A 19,648-nucleotide genomic window follows, 5' to 3' on the forward strand; every position below is an offset into this window, starting at 1 on the left:
CGGCATCTCTTAAAAATTGCATTTTTCATATCAGGCTTTTGTTTCTCTTTAATGCTGTTAAAGGTGAAATGAATCCAGGCTCTCAGTGTGCTTGTAGAATGAGATGTCTTCAGTTTGCGCAGCCGTGCCACAATAACTTCCGACTGCTCTCAAATAACCGAATGCAGTGCAATTTGTTTTTAATTATCCTTTATAATGATAAATAAAGGCCCACTGAAGTGCCTTGAAATGCATAGCATTATTCAGTGTGTTGACATAAATTTCACTGAACCAGGAAGACAGGGCTGGACATATCGAGCAGCTCCTCCCCTTTTTAAAAAATAGCCAATAGCGCTTTGTTTACATCACAGCTCAGGCCAGAGCTGTTGAACTCCATAAAGCGGCATTTGACAGCTTATGAGAGCCATAGATTCCCATTTTAGATTAAATATGAAACCAAAACTTCCACCGTCCACCGCCCAACTTCTGCTTCCACCGAACTTTACTGTTAAAATTAAAACATGGAAGAAACACTGAGATCATTGTTTAAAAATATATTTTAATAATTTGTTAAATTAATTTATCTAAATTCTACTGTACAACAGTAATGTGTTTCTGTCAAGTTAAATCAAACTTTTATTTTGACGGTTTGCCTAGAGCTTTGAGTTTCTCTGTGTTTATGACGGTAGTTTTCTCAAACGAAGTGGTTAAATGCTGATGAAGTGACTTTCAGAGCAGCTCTGGAGATGAATTTGTGCGTTCGTATAGTGAGGCGACAGAGGACGAAAACACTGCGAGCGTTGCATGTGCTTCAGCGTGCTTGCGGCAGTGTGAGGTAAATGAAACTGCGCTTCCGCATCATTCATTTCAGAGTCACACAGGCAAAAATTTGACAAATTCCGTGACATTCTGCGTTATATAGTAAATTCCATTTTTACGAATGGATTCCGCGATTCCGTGATCGTGGAAATTATCCGCTTGTTAAGTCATGACGTAAGGAACGCCGTTTCCGGGTCCAAGCCTCGACTCATTTCACTTGAGAATGCCATCGACGGCCGTTTATGAGCGCTATTTAGTCATATTAAACATAAATAATTAAAAATTTTTTTAACATTTTAAATACTTAATCTATACAACAGTCTCCGTGCTCACAGCATCACAGACATTAATATTTTAACGATTTATAAAAGATGAATCATTGTCTGGCCATCTGGAATTTTGATATGGAGATAAAGGTTATGATTATAATTTTTTTGTAGTATTACACCACATCATGTGTGTATATTAGCACCATTTGTTGTTTTCTTATGGTATGAGATAGAGCGCTAGGACCCGGAAGCGCTGCCGTGTGACGTCAGACTTAACAACCGAATAGGGCCCTACATAATGATTTTAGGCTGCCTAAACGCGTAATAACATATTGTGAACAAACTGAATGACGGCACTTATGTTAAAATTAATTTTAATGTGTCTGTTATATGCCACACAAGTCTATGTGTGTGTGAGGCAGTGTCTGAGCTGATTGACAGCTTTTAGGTGCGCTATTGGCAGCGTGCGCCACCCTCTGGTTACAAGCGACCACCGCATCAAATGGGGAATTTTTGGGGGAAGACGATAATCGCACAACCTATTTGATATTCTGTAATTAAATCAACTAATCGAATATTCGAAAATCGTGACACATCCCTAATCCATATTGCTGGAAGTAAAAGACTGTAAGTTTTGAACACTTATATCTTCTAAATGCGAATTTGTTTTGGAGCACACTAGCTTATAGAGAACCTTAATGCTAACTTGGGATGCTCTGATATGAAAATTTTGGCCAATACCGATAACGATAATTCTTTATATTTGAAAGCCGATAACCGATATATTGGCCGATAAATCAAAATCACTAAAACAAAAGTCTCACCATTAAAAGCCCCTCACCATTAAAATGCCCCAAGCACACAATTATATTGTTCTCATTATGATAGTATGTAGTCTATCTATATGACTTGTGCTGTACATTGCACACAACGGTATTTGAAAAAAAAAAAAAAATTTTGATTTCTTGGGGACTTTAAAGCATTGATGCTTGGTTTCAGAGTGCAGATTCTGTATTGCGATGAAAAATGAGTGTAAGATAATTGTAATATATTCTATTGGTTTCAATCTTTCTCTAATAATGAAACAAGTCTAACTGGTCTAAATTGTCAGTTTGTCTCTGTTGGTTGAAGTGGAGCCACTTTGAAAACAACTTGGTAATATATCATGATAACAAAATGAGGTCTCTGATATGATCTGAGCACGGTGGCGGAACATGCATTTTGGTGAGAGGGACTCACAGACTCCTGCAGGAGCAGAGGTGAGTCTGCAGACATCTGTCTTAAGGCCAATTCACACCGGACCGACAAACGCCAACGAACAAGTTGGCCGTTGGATTTAGAATTCTATGAGAAAAACCTGTCATGTTCAGAATGTTTTTATAATGAACTAGCTGCGATGTCACGTTTAAAGTACTTTGTTGTGTGTGCGTGAGGCGCAGGCGCGATCAAACAACTGTACGTATTTGCAGGGGACTTGCCTCATCGTCATGGCAACATTTCGTGGCCAGGTCAGATTATGTCAGATTATCTCTCTGTCTCTCTGCTTTACTTCATTTTCTGTCTTTCTTGTGGTCGTAGAAGGGCATCGTTGGATCATTTGTCATGCTTAAACCAGGGAGAGATCTTCCTGTTTGTCATGGCAGTGAGTGATCCCAGCTACTTGGACATATCAGATGCAGTCACACTTTCATTGATTCACAAAAAACAGCTATGCACAAAGTGAATGAACAGAGCATCTTTAAGTCAGCGTGGTGTGTGAGACCCGGTGAGTCGCTCCGCAGCAGATTAAGCTTCCGATTTGGATGCAGAGCTGGGTTGTGGGATTACAGCTCTCGCATATTGGAGCAGACTATGTTTTCATCCTCAGTGTCAGTCTAGTGAAGGACAGTGCTGCTGTCACAGTCCCCAAAAATGATTTTTACAAATTGGTCTGCAACTTGAGGCCTACAGGAAGTTTTTGTTGTCTTGGCTGAGTTTGAAATCGCCCTCTATACCTTCAATATGGCACTAAATTGAAGGGACAGCCATTTGTAATGGTGTCCGAAACCATAGTGGACGTTATCGAGTGCACTCATTCAATCCCATAATGCGCCGCAGTACAACTGATGTACACTCAACGGCTATAGAATACCCACTATGCACTTTAAGGTTGCGCCAAATGAATTCCCACGTGTCGCCAGAAGATGGCACTTGCAGCTGAATCATCCATCCATTTTCCAAACCGCTGGTCCAATGTGGATACAGTGTAATATACTGGTATAAATTCATGTTACACTTTATTTTAAGGTGTCTTTGTCACACTGTAATTATCCATTTAATTACTGAGTAATAATAAGTAACTACATATACTTACTATAGGTTTAGGATTAGGGTTCGGTTCGGTTTGGTTTAGGGTTAGTTGCATGTAATTATGCATAATTTATAGTTATTACTAGGGCTGGGTATCAATTCAGATGTCCCAAATCGATTCGATTTCGATTCACTAGGTATTGATTCGATTCTCGATTTGATTTTATGATTCGATTCTCGATTTTTGATTCAATTAATTCAATAAATATTCACATGCCCAACCACAAAAAATAATAAAATAGTTGTTTTTGTTGTTTTTGACTCATGTATACTTATGTTGTCATAAATAAGGTTATGACAACCAATATTTTAGATACCAGTGAAATTTAACAATTCTCGATTCCATTTGAGACTACAGCTAAAGCTGCTAATATAAATTTCAAAGATTATTAAAGACAAGTAAACTGTCATTAATAAAAAGGAACAAATAATTAAACTACAAGCAATAGCACAAATGGATAAATACAATAGAACAAAGATACAAATGAAATAATCAGTGCTTTTAAGGTTTATCAGGTAGGTCTAACATTAGTTTTCAGGTACATAAATTGAATAAAGTAATCAAATGTAAAATAACAGGTTAATCCTTATTAAAGTATTAAAGTATTAAACTCACAAAAGGGGGCATTTTGATTTAAATTTGTGTGAATTTGTCCATTTAGGCGCAAAGAGAGGTGAAAGAGAAGTAATTTTATTACTTGCACGCTGTCTGAGGCGCGCAGCTCTGAGCGCTTCGGTTCGGTGTTACCTTCTCACACAGCGTGCGTGAGTTCTCTTTCACTTTAATGCTTAAATTGGCAAGGCTTGAAAATGCATGCAAATGGTAAACTTTCATGATCATGTAGCGCTGGCCCGATAGGGACACTTTCAGTTCCTTCAACTGTCGAAACGTCTTTCACGCTGAAGGACGCGCATGCATCCACCATGTTTAGCAGTAGCACTGAGTGAATGAGTCCCCGGCCCGCTGTACATCACGCAAGGTAAATAAGAGGATTACATCTAATGTCAATCAGATAATATGTTCAGTGTTTGCGGAATTAAATACGAAAAAAATAGATTCTTGGCTTTTGAGAATCGATATCGAATCGACCACATTTTTTAAAAATTATTAATCGAAATATATATTTTTTTTGCCCAGCCCTACTTATTACTATAGTAACTACATGTAACAATGACACTGTAAAATAAAGTGTTACCTAAATTCCTTTTATTAGTTGATTATTAAATTGTTTAATTAAGGTTTGTACATGATGGAGTTCATGATAAATGTTTTCATTACTACTGGAGCTGCAGGTTTCAAATGATTTTCAAATGGCAAGCACAAAATATTTAAAAGCGGCAGCCCTTCCGGCACACTCAGTGTCTGAATTTGCTCACTTGTTTTCATTCACTCCTTCAAGTAGATTATATTAGTGGACTAATGTAGGGAATAGTGAATGAAGGTATGGGAGCGATTTTGAACACAGCCTTGGGCTTATGTGTGCCTCTAATTCAGGGGTTCTCAAGTCTGACCCTCGAGGTCCACTTATCTGCAGAGTTTAGCTCCAACCTTGATCAAACCAGAGATTGTATATAATAGGGAGATGAGAGAGTCTGTATCTCTTACCATTGGAGAAAGCGTAACGGCTAACTTAATCATGTGAGGCACCTCTCAGCCTATCGTGTAATGGCAGTGACATCAGTCGCAACATTCCATAGTCTGCCTTCTCTTAAAAATATACATTTTTATCAAGCTAAAATCTACATATAGTTCCCAACGAAAGTACTGTTTAGTGTAAAACATGCTGAAGATTAGCAAACAGGCTGTCGATTAATTAAAGCTTGGTTATGTGTGTTTGATTGGAGCAAAACTCTGGTTGGTTCACCCCAAAAAGAAAATTCTGTCATTTACTCACCCTCATGTTGTGCCAGACCCATATGTCTTCCATTCATCTTTGAAACAGTATATTTAATGAAATATGAGATATTTCTATCAAAAGTCTATTCATCCAAAACTTTCAGCAATTCAAAAAGTTCATAAATGCATAGTAAACGTAATCCATATGAATTAAGCAATCATTTCCAAATCTTCTGAAGAGACCTGATTGCTTTAAATGATAAACCAGTTTAATTTAGGCTTTTATTAACTTATAAGCATTGATCAACACACATACATAGAACACATTAAACCCGCTCAGTTAAAATAGGTATTGCTTGAACTTGAAGCGTTAAAGTTTTGGATGCATGAAATTTCTAATGGAGGGACAGAAATCTCTCAGGTTTCGTTAAAAATATCTTAATTTGTGTTTTGAAGATGAACTGAAGTCTTATGACTTTGAAACGACATGAGGATGATTAAATAATGACAGAAATTTCATTTTTGGGTGAAGTATCCCTTTAATCGAGAAAACATCGGAGTAGGATGGTTTTTATCTGAGAATTAATGAGAAGCTTTGCACCCCGTCACTCTGAGGGTGATTCAAGGCTGGTGCCTTTATATTTTTGGGATTTTGCCACTTTTATTTTTAGAAGTAGTCGAGGGTGCATAGGAAGACATGCAATATCCCGAATTAGCACGTCTGGCTAGGCCACGTCTCCAACACATTTCTCTGTTTTAAAGGCCCAGTTTTATTTTCTGTGTTGTTTCCTATTAAAAAAAGGAAGGTGTGCTGGAAGATATTAAAGAGCTCATGCTTTTATGAGTGCTTTTATGAGTACACTAGTATTTAGCTTTAAAGCTAACAGGCCTGGACCACAAAACGTGTTTGATTTCATTGGGTCATTTATGTTAAGTTTTAATCTTTCTTTGTGTGTTTTAATGCAAGTATTTGAGCAAAAAGCAGTGACTTTGGTAACCCTTATTTCAGCAAAAATGAAAAAGTGACAGAAATGCTCTTACAGTAGAGTTATGTTGGTCAGTTGGTGTATTTGTCCCGTAGACTTCCATTGCAAGCCCATAATTTTCAGTGCGTTTTATTCTTTGCTTTCACAAAAAGAGAGAAGGGTTGAAATGAATTTCTGTCATAATTGGTAACAGATGCCGTCCATAGACCTTAACTCATATTAAATATCCCTTTAAGAGGAACTCCAAAATATTGTTTTCATATGTGTTACAGTGACAGCTCTGCTCCGCTCTTAATGAATGTCTTGCAGGAGAGTAAACAGGTTAGTTTCTATGTGTATGTGTGTGCTTGTATGTGCAGAAATGAGGCAAAAGTGCTAATGAAAGCACAGGGGTCATCAGCAGTGGGCTTTAAGATAATTACCAGCATTCACAAGGGGAATAGCTGTGTGTGTGTGTGTTTGTGTGTGTTTTGGATGTAAGGGTTTGCATCATTCCTCTGTAAATCTAAATCTCTCATTCCTTGATGTCTTTTCTCTGAGTTTCTCTCTCCTCTCAGGATGTATGCTTCATCTTGTTCATCATTTATCTACTTGGATACCTTGTCTTCTCATCCACAGTGTCTCGCTCTCCTCCCTAATCCAACTCTTCCTCAGTCGCTCCTTCTACACCTCTCCCAATCTCTTCTTCAGTCTTTAGATCCCTTCATCATTCCCCATTGTTCTTCCTGACTGACCATCTGTCTCTCTCCATCTCTGTTTGTCATTCTGTCTCTCTTTCTGTGTTTTTCTGTTGGTTTTTAGTCCCCCCCCCCCCATTTATGTAGCCTACAATATGAATTATCTCCATCTTTTGGTTTTTAAGAAATGCAGGAGAGTAAAAGAGCTGAAGATGACGGGAGTGGCAGGATGGAGGGATGCAAAGAGACGAGTGCTGAGATTCCTGTCTGTTGTGTGTGCGGCAGCTTCCTGAACGAGCCTCTCCTCAATATTTATTAGTGTTGAAATGAAATTTTAATAATGGTGGACAATTTCACAGATATAAAAAAAGACCATGGGGGGGGGGCAAATGTGGACAAACCAACCTGTTGGTTTAAATTTTTGAATGAAATTTTAAATCCAGCAGTTGGGTTTGTCCATATTTGACCCACATGAATAAAAATTCATGATTAAAGGTGCAATATGTAATATTTTCTGTCTGCTAGAGGCCTATTCAAAACAAAGGCGTAGCTTGATGACGGCAAGTTTGAGCGCGGAATCTCGGGACATGTGGTCTTCACCTCAACGGACGGTGGAATAGAATTGGGATAGGACTCGGGAAGAAACCATGTTCATGGATGCGATTATTAACGTTACTGTAGTATGAAGCAGAGCAGGACCGAGTGTTGTGGGAGCTGAACGAGGACGCTGGAGCGATTGGGCAAAAACACGGGTCACGAGCAGCGGAACTTTTATTATGACACAGTCGCTGGCGCTGCTTTTCCGGTCATGAGTATGAGGTAACACAGCTCTGTTTATCATATTAGATACATTTGAGAGTGTTGAAAATCTTACAATGTTACTCTGTGCGTTCACTCTGCTGTGAGACACTGTTGCACACTGCAGTAAGATGGATCGATTTTAGAATATCATATTAAATGCTGGATGGCTTGTGTTGATAAATGGCATGCAATTAATTTTAAAACGTATTGTATGATGGAGAAACTTCCGTATTACTGTTACTAAAAATAAAGCTGCATCTGATTATGCTATTTAAGCTACTTGACAAAATAGTGTTTTTCTCTGAAGCATGGCAAAGAAATCAAGAAAATTAGATTTAAACAATACAATAGACAACAATAGACTATACAACAATAAACAATACAAAACATTACACTAAACGTGTTGAGCTATATAACAGTAATTAGTTTTTTGTCTATAAATATATCAAAACATGTAATATGTTAAAGTGTCTTTGACATTTCCATGGTTTCTACAAAATAAAACTGAGGGTAACGCGGGTATGACGGCATTGACAGGCGACTCCTCACACGTCCCGGAGCCTTGGGTAAAATTGCAATTTTCTCACGATTTACAAATAGTTGGAAACATTTGTGATATTGTAAGTACTCAAGTGAACAAAATATATAAATTCTTACATATTGCACCTTTCCTCTTGTTATCAGGGAATTTATCACTTTTTTTTTTATAGTTGTGATTTCCAGGTCTGGAAAAGTCCTGGAAAGTATACAATCTTAAATCATGGGAATTTAGCTAAATATTGACCTCCTAAATGTTTAAAAAAAAAAAAAACTTTCAGAAATCATGAACAACTAAAGAAGTCGTGGAGATTTGTGTGTGTGTGTGTGTGTGTGTGTGTGTGTGTGTATGGTAACACTTTAGTATAGGGAACACACATAAACTATTAACTACGACTTTTCCCTCAATAAACTTCTAATTTACTGCTTATTAATAGTTAGTAAGTTTAGTTGTTAAGTTTAGGTATTGGGTAGGATTAAGAATGTAGAATATAGTCATGCAGAATAAGGCATTAATATGTGCCTAATAAGTACTAATAAATAGCCAATATACTAGTAATATGCATGCTAATAAGCAACTAGTTAAAAGACTAAAATAAAGTGTTACCATATATATATATATATATATATATATATATATATATATATATATATATATATATATATATATATATATATATATATATATATAATATATCAGACAAATAATGCGTTTACCAAATTGCATTGCTAAACTGATTCGTTTTAATATACGTTGGTGAATGTCTTTAGAAACATAGGGTGGTATGCTTTAGTATAATTTGATGTTATAAACCCCTCAAGGTCGTGAAACTAAAGGGTGCTGCTTATAAAGCCGATTTAATGCTGATATTTCTATACCCTTTTCAAACATAGAAAATAATGGTAACACAGTTGATATTTTAAGATCATCCCCTACTGACAATTATAAGACGTAAGATAAATTTGAGAAAAAAAAAAAGGAAAGGATGTCTTTTTTTAATAACGGTTAACTAACAAGTTGGTAAAAATAATGATAAAAAAAAAAAACATGAAATGATTATGTATGTTTAAACAAATGAAAGTTGCCATCAGCTATTAATTTATTACTCTTTTTTTATTTTTTATTAATTGTTTTAGACACATTTTACAAGGGTTAATGGCCCCCATTTAGTGGAATCACCCATATCGTAATTCACACCATCATTGATTAAGATGTGGTCTTTCCTATACTGTGAATATTTATTCGACATTGATCGTCACTGTGAACTTAAATTTTTTTAAAAGACAGACTGAAAGCACTCGCTTCTTCACAGTATGATTTCTTTCCTTTTTGTGTGTGCTTGCTTTGTTATTGTGTGATCTTGGTGTTGTTTGCATGCGTATGTGTGTTCAGTATTGAGAGAAAATGTATTTTGCTGACTAAGTAAGTTAGCAGTGGAGCTGCTGTGTATGATGTTTTATTAATCTGCTCTGGAAGGAGAGAGAAGACGAGGGCAACTTTCAACTTTTCAAGTCATTTTTCACTCAGACTTGGATCAGGGTGGTTTTCTTATTAAGTCTGACTTCGCAGAACGTCATGATGGGATATTTAGAGCACATTCTGTTGGTGCAGAAGGCCAGTGAGGTCAGATGATCTTCTGTTTGAAGTGCCTGGTGTTTAGGGAACGTTTTTTCTTAATACAATTGCAGAAAATGCTCGATTGATTTACATTAATGTACTTACTATGGGGAAAAGAATCAGAAATATGCGGCTTGTCATTTTGTTAAAGCACACATGATGGTGTTTTCTCAGTGATATAATTACATGCTCCTCATTCCTCTCTAGAACACTTCTACTTTCCCACATTTCCTTCTGCACCCTCCCCCCTAAATTATTTTTCATTTTCTCCATTCCCTCCTTTGCCTTTGTGAAACGCTTATCTTGCAACTGAGCTATTGTAGACTCTATACGATACATTTTGTATAAAGGTGCTTTGAAATGCAGCTCACAGATTTGAGTTCCATTGTGACTTTCTCTCTTTTCTCCTGAACATCATCCCCTCACAACCCACATCCCCTCACACACACACACACACACACACACACACACAACGTGTCCTGTCCAGCACGGTTAACTATGTGCCTGGGGATCAGCGTGTTCCTGTCACTGATCTAATGGAGTTCACCTGAAACCTACATAGACTCTCTCTCTTCTTGAAAGCCCTGCTCTTTTTCCATCTTCTTTCCATATCTCCCATGTTTCCAGAGCAGTTTTGCATAGTCATGAAGGTGGAGGCAGGGGGCAGTAGAGATGCTCATTGATTAGATCTGGAGCGAGGAGTGAGTAATATATAACGTTGCTCTTGGGGAGTTAGTCTAGGGGGCTTCTCTGATTGGTCAGCAGGATCTGATTGGACACACGTCTCAGGGCTCAACATTAAGGATTTTTTTTTTTCTCTGGTTCAAATTGTTACTTGCCCCGCCAAAATTTTCACTGGCCCCACAACAAAAAATTAATAAAAGTAAAAGACAAGAAAATGGGTCTATAAAATAAGCATAGTTACTGTTTTTGTTGTCTTTGTTACATTTAACCTCAGTAAATAGGGTTATGACACCAAAAGCTACTAGATATAAGTTAAAGTAATAAAATATTAACAAATAATCAAATTACGAGTAATAGCACAAATAAATACAACAGAACAAACATATAAATGAAATAAATGGTGCTTTTCAAGCTTTTCATGTAGGTTTAAACAGGAGATTTTCAGGTACAGAAAATGTAATCTAATGTATAGCTAACTATATAACTATAGATTAAACTTTATTAAAGTTAATCAGTCAAGAGCAGTTACAGATGCATAAAAATGTTTTTAATGTTGAAAATATAAAACGTTAAGTACTGTTATTTGAAATTATATTTAAAAAAAAAGAAGACACTTTAAATGTGAAATTAAACCCGCCAGTAGGTGGCAGCGAATCACTGTTAATGAGCGAATCATTGAGATTCAACCGATTCATTCAAACGGCTGATTCATTCAGGAAGTGTTGCTCAGAGATGCAAAACAATTCTGTGGACTTTGGAACTATTTTAGTAGGCGAAATACAGCGAAACAGACGATTTGGTGTCTTAAACATAAGTCACTTGATGTGAAGTGCTTGTTCATTAAACTACGCTGAACAAAATCAATATCACATTTGTAATCATGCTAATATTTGGAGAAAAATGGCGCTCTTTGTGTAATATTGGTTAACTATATTAAATTATATGAATATAAAAGATATACTGGGGCATTTTTGCCCCTTATCTTGAATTCTGGGGGCATTATAAAGGCATTTTAATAGACTAAATCACGCAGTGTGCACTCTAAAAATGCACGCACACTAGTCTAACCTTCCAGACTATGTCACATAGTGAATGCGTGCACTCAATGGGTGTGTTTTTGTTTTGTTTTTGTAAAGTGAGGGACATACACAATAATATCAGATCGTTAAATCAACAATTACGATATCATAGACGATATATAACGATAGGGCAAGAGACCGTTCCGTCTACTGTCCCGAGCGTCGTTCTGTCTACTGTCCCCCACTGGCCCCGGGCCATCGGGCAGTCCTTATTGTCGAGCCCTGCGTCTGTACACAGCAAAAGCCTCTAAATCATTTTGCTAGTGGTGCTTGAGAATACCCACTAACACTAGATATTGAACTCTGGTTCATACTTGGTCCTGCATCATTTATGCTATGAACATGAATGATCTTGAATTGTTTTTAGTGGAGAGTTGAGTGTCCAAAGAACATTGTCTGCTTAGACACTTGGAAAAAAAGCAGACACTATTCAAAGTGACTTACATTCAAGCTATTTGAGAATGTTGATTTGAAAATGAGGAAACCGTGGTTGAATTTCATTTATGAAGGACATGTGCCAAAGAAAGTCGGTAAAGTGTACTTCTGATAATTTCTGACATTTTGGCTGCGTGAGATTCTCCAGTTTTGTTGTTGTTGGGTATCCAAAAGAAGCACAAGCTGTTAAAGCTCCGCCCTCTTCTGGAAAGGGGGGCCAGGAGCAGCAGCTCATTTGAATTTAAAGGGATACACATAAAAAGTGTCAAAAGTGACAAGACTTTTCAGTTTTATGGACTTTGCCATCTTTGATATTACTTTGCTCACTGTCACTTTGCTTACTTGTAGGAGAATAACAGGCTTGACTTTCGTTGCACGTTTACAGACAATATTCGAGACGCTACTGTAAGTTGTTGTGTGAACGAGACATTTTGAGACTCACACCTGTAAGTAAATGCGGTTGTCAGTCCCAAATACTTACCGTGTGAATGTAGCCATAGCATCAGAATAAACCTTAGAGGGATGAAACAAGAGAGGACGTAAATGAACCAACTAGATTAGCTGATCATCCAATTGGAGACAGACTTGTCCTTTAGTACCGGATGTTTCTATATGTAGTCTTTCATAGCAGGAGGGTTTTTCACAGAGAATGCTGCTCCAACTGAGGTTTGCTGCTCAAAGCTGGGCTTATCTGCTCCCAGGTGTTGGACCTGTGGTGTTTGAGGAACAGAGTGAGGTCCACAGGTCTTCTCTGGATGTAGGCAGGGGTTAACGAGACAGGGTTTTACACCAGCTCAGCTCATGCAAGTCTAACTCCTACGCACAGCCGCAGGCAACACACACTCTCACACAGACACACACACTCACACAAACACACACAGTCTCACGCTGAGAGGGAAACTCTCACCTCACCAAAGTGTCCATGCAGACAGACTTTTCCGTCTGCAGAGCTGTGAGTCACAGACATGAGGTAGAAAGAAAAAGCATGTGTGTGTGTGTGTGTGTGTGTGCCTTCCTACAAACAGAGCTTGAGAGATGCCGTGTCTGTGTGACTTGAGAATTGGCGGTGTTCAATAATTCCTTTATATTTATATTATTTGATATAATACCAAGGCTGTAACCATGTTTTGAACATTAGGGGGGACCAGGGGGTATTGTTTTTTGTTTTTTTTTCATATTAAAAGGAATTAAATAAAAGATTAAACAGCCAATAACGACTGCGTTATGGAGAATGATTAGATATTTCTTTAAATTTTATTATTAATTTGTGTTAACGTCGCTCAAATAGAGCGCTTAGCCAGCTATCCTGAGTGGCGACGACACTTTACGGATGCTACCAGCACGGTTAGACAACCATGCCGAGAATTCCGGGCCGAGAGCGGTTTGTAATCTTGCCGTGCCGTACCAGGCTCCAGTGGAAACACAACTGGAACCGTTCCTTACCATTCTAAGAACCGTTCGGCCTGACGGTGGAAAAGCGCCTATTGTTCCATGGTGAAATCATGGTATTTTTCGGTACCTTGGAATTCCATGTAAATACCATGGTATAACCATCAGTTACTATCACTACAGTACTTTTTGTAAGGTGTCATTATAATCATTATAATCATGATATTTAAAAAAATATATATTTTCAGATGTTCTTTTTACGGTACAAATAAAAAAAAAAATTGCCAGCCACATAAAACAAAGCCATTTAAAACCAAGCAGAAGTTTTTGTCAACTGGTCAAACTGACAGTCGACGGAATTAATGAATCAGTGAGTGGTTATCCTGTTATGGCTGCATTCACTTACTTGCTTTTCAGCAAATCAGCTACAGCTTCTGGGTGAATGTCAAGTCATCTAATTAATATTAAAGGTGCCCAAGAATGCTTTTTGACAAGATGTAATATAAGTCTAAGGTGTCTCCTGAATGTGTCTGTGAAGTTTCAGCTCAAAATATCCCATCGATTTTTTTTTTATTAATTTTTTTAACTGCCTATTTTGGGGCATCATTAACAATGCACTGATTTACACTCTGCGCTGCCCCCTTAATTCGTGTGCTCCCTGCCACACGAGCTGTCGACTATATTACAGCGCATTTTACAAAGTTCACACAGCTAATATAACCCTCAAATGGATCTTTACAAGATGTTCGTCATGCATGCTGTATGCATGCTTCGAATTATGTGAGTAAAGTATTTATTTGGATGTTAAAGTTTTATTCTGAGTGAATTTGAGGCTGTCCTCCGTGGCTAACGGCTAATGCTACACTGTTGGAGAGATTTATAAAGAATGAAGTTGTGTTTATGAATTATACAGACTGCAAGTGTTTAAAAAATGAAAATAGCGACGGCTCTTGTCTCTGTGAATACAGTAAGAAACGATGGTAACTTTAACCTCATTTAACAGTACATTAGCAACATGCTAACGAAACATTAAGAAAGACAATTTACAAATATCAGTAAAAATATCATGTTATCATGGATTATGTCAGTTATTATTGCTCCATCTGCCATTTTTCGCTGTTGTTCTTGTTTACCTAGTCTGATGATTCGGCCGTGTGCAGCTCCAGACGTTAACTGGCTACCCTTGTGTAATCCCTTTCATAATGTTGGGAACATGGGCTGGCATATGCAAATATTGGGGTCGTACAGCCCGACTGTTACGTAACAGTCGGTGTTATGTTGAGATTCGCCTGTTCTTCGGAGGTCGTTTAAACAAATGAGATTTATATAAGAAGGAGGAAACAATGGGGTTTGAGACTCACTGTATGTCATTTCCATGTACTGAACTCTTGTTATTTAACTATGCCAAGGTAAATTCAATTTTTGAATCTAGGGCACCTTTAATGAGGAAGGTTCACGATGTGTTGAGGATCATTCCTATTCCCTTATATAGAAGTCATATATTGTCATATAGTATTTTTTCAATTTCTTGGAATACCATGTGAATAACATGATGTTTAAATCACAATGACTTGACTTGATATGCTTAAAGGATTAGTTCACTTTCAAATTAAAATTCCCTGATAATTTACTCACCCCCATGTCATCCAAGATGTCCATGTCCTTCTTTCTTCAGTCGAAAAGAAATTAAGGTTTTTGATTAAAACATTCCAGGATTTTTCTCCATATAGTGGACTTCAATGGCCTCCAAATGGTTGAAGGTCAAAATTACAGTTTCAGTGCAGCTTCAAAGCGTTCTACATGATCCCAGACGAGAAATAAGGGTCTTATCTAGAGAAACCATCGCTCATTTTCTAAAAAATATATACGTTTTAACCATAAATGCTCATCTTGAACTAGCTCTCTTCTCTATTAGAATTCTGGCAGTGTAGACACTGCTAAGTGTATTACTGCCCTCCACAGGTTAAAGTTTGAACTAATTGTTATATACTTGCACTAGCATATTGTATATGACAATTTAGTTCAAACTTTGACCTGAGGAGGGCAGTAATACACTTAGCAGTGTCTACACTGATGGAATTCTAATAGAGAAGAAGAAGAGAGCTAGTTCAAGATGAGCATTTATGGTTAAAATGTAATTTAAAAAAAAAAAAAAAATTTATAGAAAATGAGCGATGGTTTCTTTAGATAAGACCCTTATTTCTCATCTGGGATCGCTGTAATCTGTAATTTTGACCTTCAACCGTTTGGGCTCCATTGAAGTCCACTATATGGAGAAAAATCCTGGAATGTTTTCATCAAAAACCTTAATTTCTTTTCGACCGAAGAAAGAAAGACATGAACATCTTGAATGACATGGGGTTGAGTAAATTATCAGGGAATTTTAATTTGAAAGGGAACTAATCCTTTAACAATGCTTTACTTGAGAGGTGTAGCTCTTTAGCAGGTCTGAAAAAATAGACAACTCTCCTCTCCTCTCCCCTCATGCAGGGCAGAGCGCTGGTGATATTAACATTCTGATGCCTTAACATCTCTGATGAATGTTCCAACTGCTGCGTCTTTCCTTCTCCTTTCTCCTGCTCTCTCTCTCTCAACCACACACACATATGGTCACTTGTATACGATGCATCGGCAGAACAATCCTCCTTCACCCTCATTCATACTCGCACAGACATTGCGTTTCCGTGCCTGTGACAAGAAGTTTTTTGCCGCCTCTCTGAGGAGAGCTCACTTCTCCTGCCTCCTGCAGGGAACACCAACCTATTTATAGATCAAGGGTTAGCAGGGTGGAGAGAGAGAGAGAACAGAGAGAGCAAGAGATGAGGAGAAAAGAGAGAAGGGTGAGAAAATGCTGCAATTATGAAGCAAGTGTTGCACCGAGCCTTGTGCATGATGGGGAATGTGACGGTGAACGGCAGCACTTTATCACTTATTTACACAGCACGGGTCATTCTCTTCCCTCGTCACAGATTTTGACCTGTTTTGAGCTAGACTGGACCTTTTTATATCACAATGCTGTTGAAATGACTATTATTTATGTTACTATTAAAAGCATTTGCACCCTTTTTTAATTTGGTAATGCGAATATTTCTAGGTTAAGCATGATGTGTAATGAAAAAAAAATGTAGGATGGGACTTGATCATAAATAGTCGTTTCCATATGGCTGGTGGTTGAAAGAGAGCTTGGTGACCCTAAAAAGTAACTTCATAGGCGGAGACAGTTATATTTTGATTACATGTATTTTTCTTTGGCATAACATGTAAGATCAGTTTAAATGGGGTTTCATTGTTGTTCATTGTTGGAGTCTTCGAGTCTGGACACAATCTTGACCATATTTTCATGGTTTTGGTCTTGTCATGGACTTCGAGCATTTGGAGCATTCGGTCTTGACTTGTTTTGTGGTCTGTCCTGAAGGTTTGAGTGACACTGACGTGAAACTAGGCTTCATTCGCCTCAATGGAAAGCGTATTTACACTGTCTGAATTATTTAGACTCATACTCTACTCTTTTCTTGACTCGGACTCAAACTACACAGGTCTCGGCCTGGTCTCTGGCTACAACTTTGATATAGTCTATACTTTTTGTGTTTTGTTTTCTTCCCTAAAGTCCAATAATAACGTTAGTCAAGATATCTTGCATCATAAATGATTGTTTTTCATCATCGTTTTTGAACGTTTTTTTTTATGCTTTGTTGCCACTAGAGGGTTAGTTCACCCAAAAATGAAAATTCTGTCACTTATTTACTCACCCGTATTCCGTTCTGAACTACTATGATTTTCTTCCGTGGAACATAATTTTTAAGAATGCTTCACTTGTTTCAGTCAAAGTCAGTGGAGTCCAAAACAACATAGGACATGGAACACTGAATTTTTATTTTTGGAACTGTTTCTTTAAGACCTCTATATGCAAGTGACCTCTGTTATGATTGGCTAACTTTTTCATAACAAAGTTTGGTTACACTTTTGTTTAGGGTCCATTTCTCACTATTAACTCGTTGCTTATTAGCATGCTTATTTCTAGGATTTTGGCTGTTTATTAGTGCTTATAAAGCAGATATTAATGCCTTATTCTGCTGCATGACCATATTCCACATCCCTTAATCCTACCCAATACTTAAACTTAACAACTACCTTACTAACTAATAAAGGGGTCCTTGATTATGATTTCCCTTTTTCATACTTTATTTAGTGTGTAATGTTGCTGCTTGAGCATAAGCAACATCTGCAGAGTTACGACGCTCAAAGTTCAATGCAAAAGGGAGATATTTTCTTTTACAGAAATCACTTTTTAAGGACTACAGCAAACGGCTGGTAGAAACTACAACAAGCTTCTTCCCAGGTTTGTGACATCACAAACCCCAAAATTTACACAAACCCTGCCCCCAAGAACACACAAAAAAGTGGTTGAGGCCATGTTGGGCTGTTTTAGAGAAGAAGAAGAGTTGTTGTAGTAGAGTGTTGTTACCATACTATCATTTTACACTGGGCTGCTTTACAAACAAGGGTCGATTCAATGCTGAATTTGCACAAAAAATTAACATGACGGCACATGCTAGTCGATGAGTTGAATCAACTCCACAGCAACTACATAAATTTATCCACTAACCATTCAGAAACCTTCAGATGCATTCTAAAAGTTGTAACTTCTTCCTGAGTCTCTCCATCAGTGTTCGACAGTTTTTGAACAATGTAAAGCTGAACACCGTTACTGACAATCCACATTTTGGCTGCGTGAGATTCTCCAGCTTTGTTGTTGTTGAGCAACTGAAGTGTGAGCTGTTAAAGCTCCGCCCTCTTCTGGAAAGCTGGCCGACTGCAAAAAAACTGCATGTTTTTGCTCACACCTAAATAGGGGCAAATTTGACAAGCTATAATAAATGATCTGTGGGGTATTTTGAGCTGAAACTTACAAGACACATTCTGGGGACACCAGAGACTTATATTAAATTTTGTAAATGTGGCATTATAGGTCCCCTTTAATAAGCAGAAATTAGGAGTTTGAGTCCTAGTCAATAATGCCATATGCTCATAAGCTTATAGTTTAGGCGTCAAAACCATGACAATTTCTGAATGACAGATTTTTGCAGCATGGTTTCAGTAGGTGGTTCATGTTGAATATGTGTACATGGTTCAACAAGGAAAGAGCAAGAAAAATCCTGTTTTGAATGATACATACCCTTTAACTACTGTTTGTAATTGTAACTACTGGTAGCTTTGTGCTGGTGCTTGAGGACGTGTGCTGAGCTGATGGTTATCAGTGGTGCTTGTTCTGCTCACCATCATACAGGTTGTAAAATCCCAGAGCAAGTTGACAGTAACGTTAATGCTCTCTGGTGTGTAACAGTGTGGCCTCCATTACATAGAATACATGAAGGCCTGAGAGTATGATTGTCCACGCTTGTCGTTGCGTGCTTTTGTTGAGTAATGTGTTTTGACATAATTCATATTCTCTCAAACCTCAGGACTAACGTGACGTTTAAAGAATTAGACATTTGTGGTCTACAAAAGGGCATTATATTATTCCCATGCAATAATGTGCTTTTTTCTCTTTTCTTTTCCTATGTCTCTTATCCTTTCTCCATCTCTCTCTCTCTCTCTCTCTCTCTCTCTCTCTCTCTCTCTCTCTCTCTCCTGTCTGCAGTGAGTGACAGCTGCTTCAGAAACCTTGCTGAGGACCGCAGTGGAGTCAACCTCAAAGATCTTGTCCATGACCCATCCTTGTAAGTGATTCACAATTCGCATTCCTACCGCCCATGCATCAGGTCCAGTTCACCATAGGACATTGCCAGATGGGCATCGTTTCCCATTCCTAGTCTTTCTTTGCTGAATGGATGGGATGTCCTTGATCTTGTGGACTTGTGATGGCTGTCACTTGAGCGTGTTTGTGATGTCCATGAGACCGTAGGGTAACCCAGTCCATATGTGCCTTTGAATGCAGCCTTATGCCAAGCCCACACTGATGCGGTCTACTACCCAATGATTCATTCCAGACCAACGTGTGGACTTGAAGGAAGACTGCAAGTGTTTTGGCCAGCATTTGATGCCAGGCCCAAGAGTCCATCCTTGATGAAGGAGGACAGCAGCTGCAATTTCTTACTTAGTCTTTCTGCATTACCTTTCATGCATTGTTGCGAACTCCATTGATTCTGTAAATTGAAAGAATTTGAAGCAGGGCTTCTATACACTTCC

At 37.9% G+C, this 19,648-nt stretch overlaps 1 protein-coding gene across 13 annotated transcripts in view; it reads left to right on the plus strand.

The window, feature by feature from the left end:
* The window catches only part of gphna (gephyrin a), a 117,161-nt gene that overhangs the window by 15,329 nt on the left and 82,184 nt on the right, over nt 1–19,648 (plus strand). For all 13 annotated transcript variants that reach the window (XM_048191857.1, XM_048191860.1, XM_048191859.1 and 10 more), the window contains exon 2: nt 19,101–19,179. In XM_048191857.1, the coding sequence (XP_048047814.1) occupies nt 19,101–19,179 (79 nt within the window). The remainder of the gene's footprint in view (nt 1–19,100; nt 19,180–19,648) is intronic.

This window comes from Megalobrama amblycephala, linkage group LG5 (genome assembly GCF_018812025.1).
Source record: "Megalobrama amblycephala isolate DHTTF-2021 linkage group LG5, ASM1881202v1, whole genome shotgun sequence".
Taxonomy (NCBI): domain Eukaryota; kingdom Metazoa; phylum Chordata; class Actinopteri; order Cypriniformes; family Xenocyprididae; genus Megalobrama; species Megalobrama amblycephala.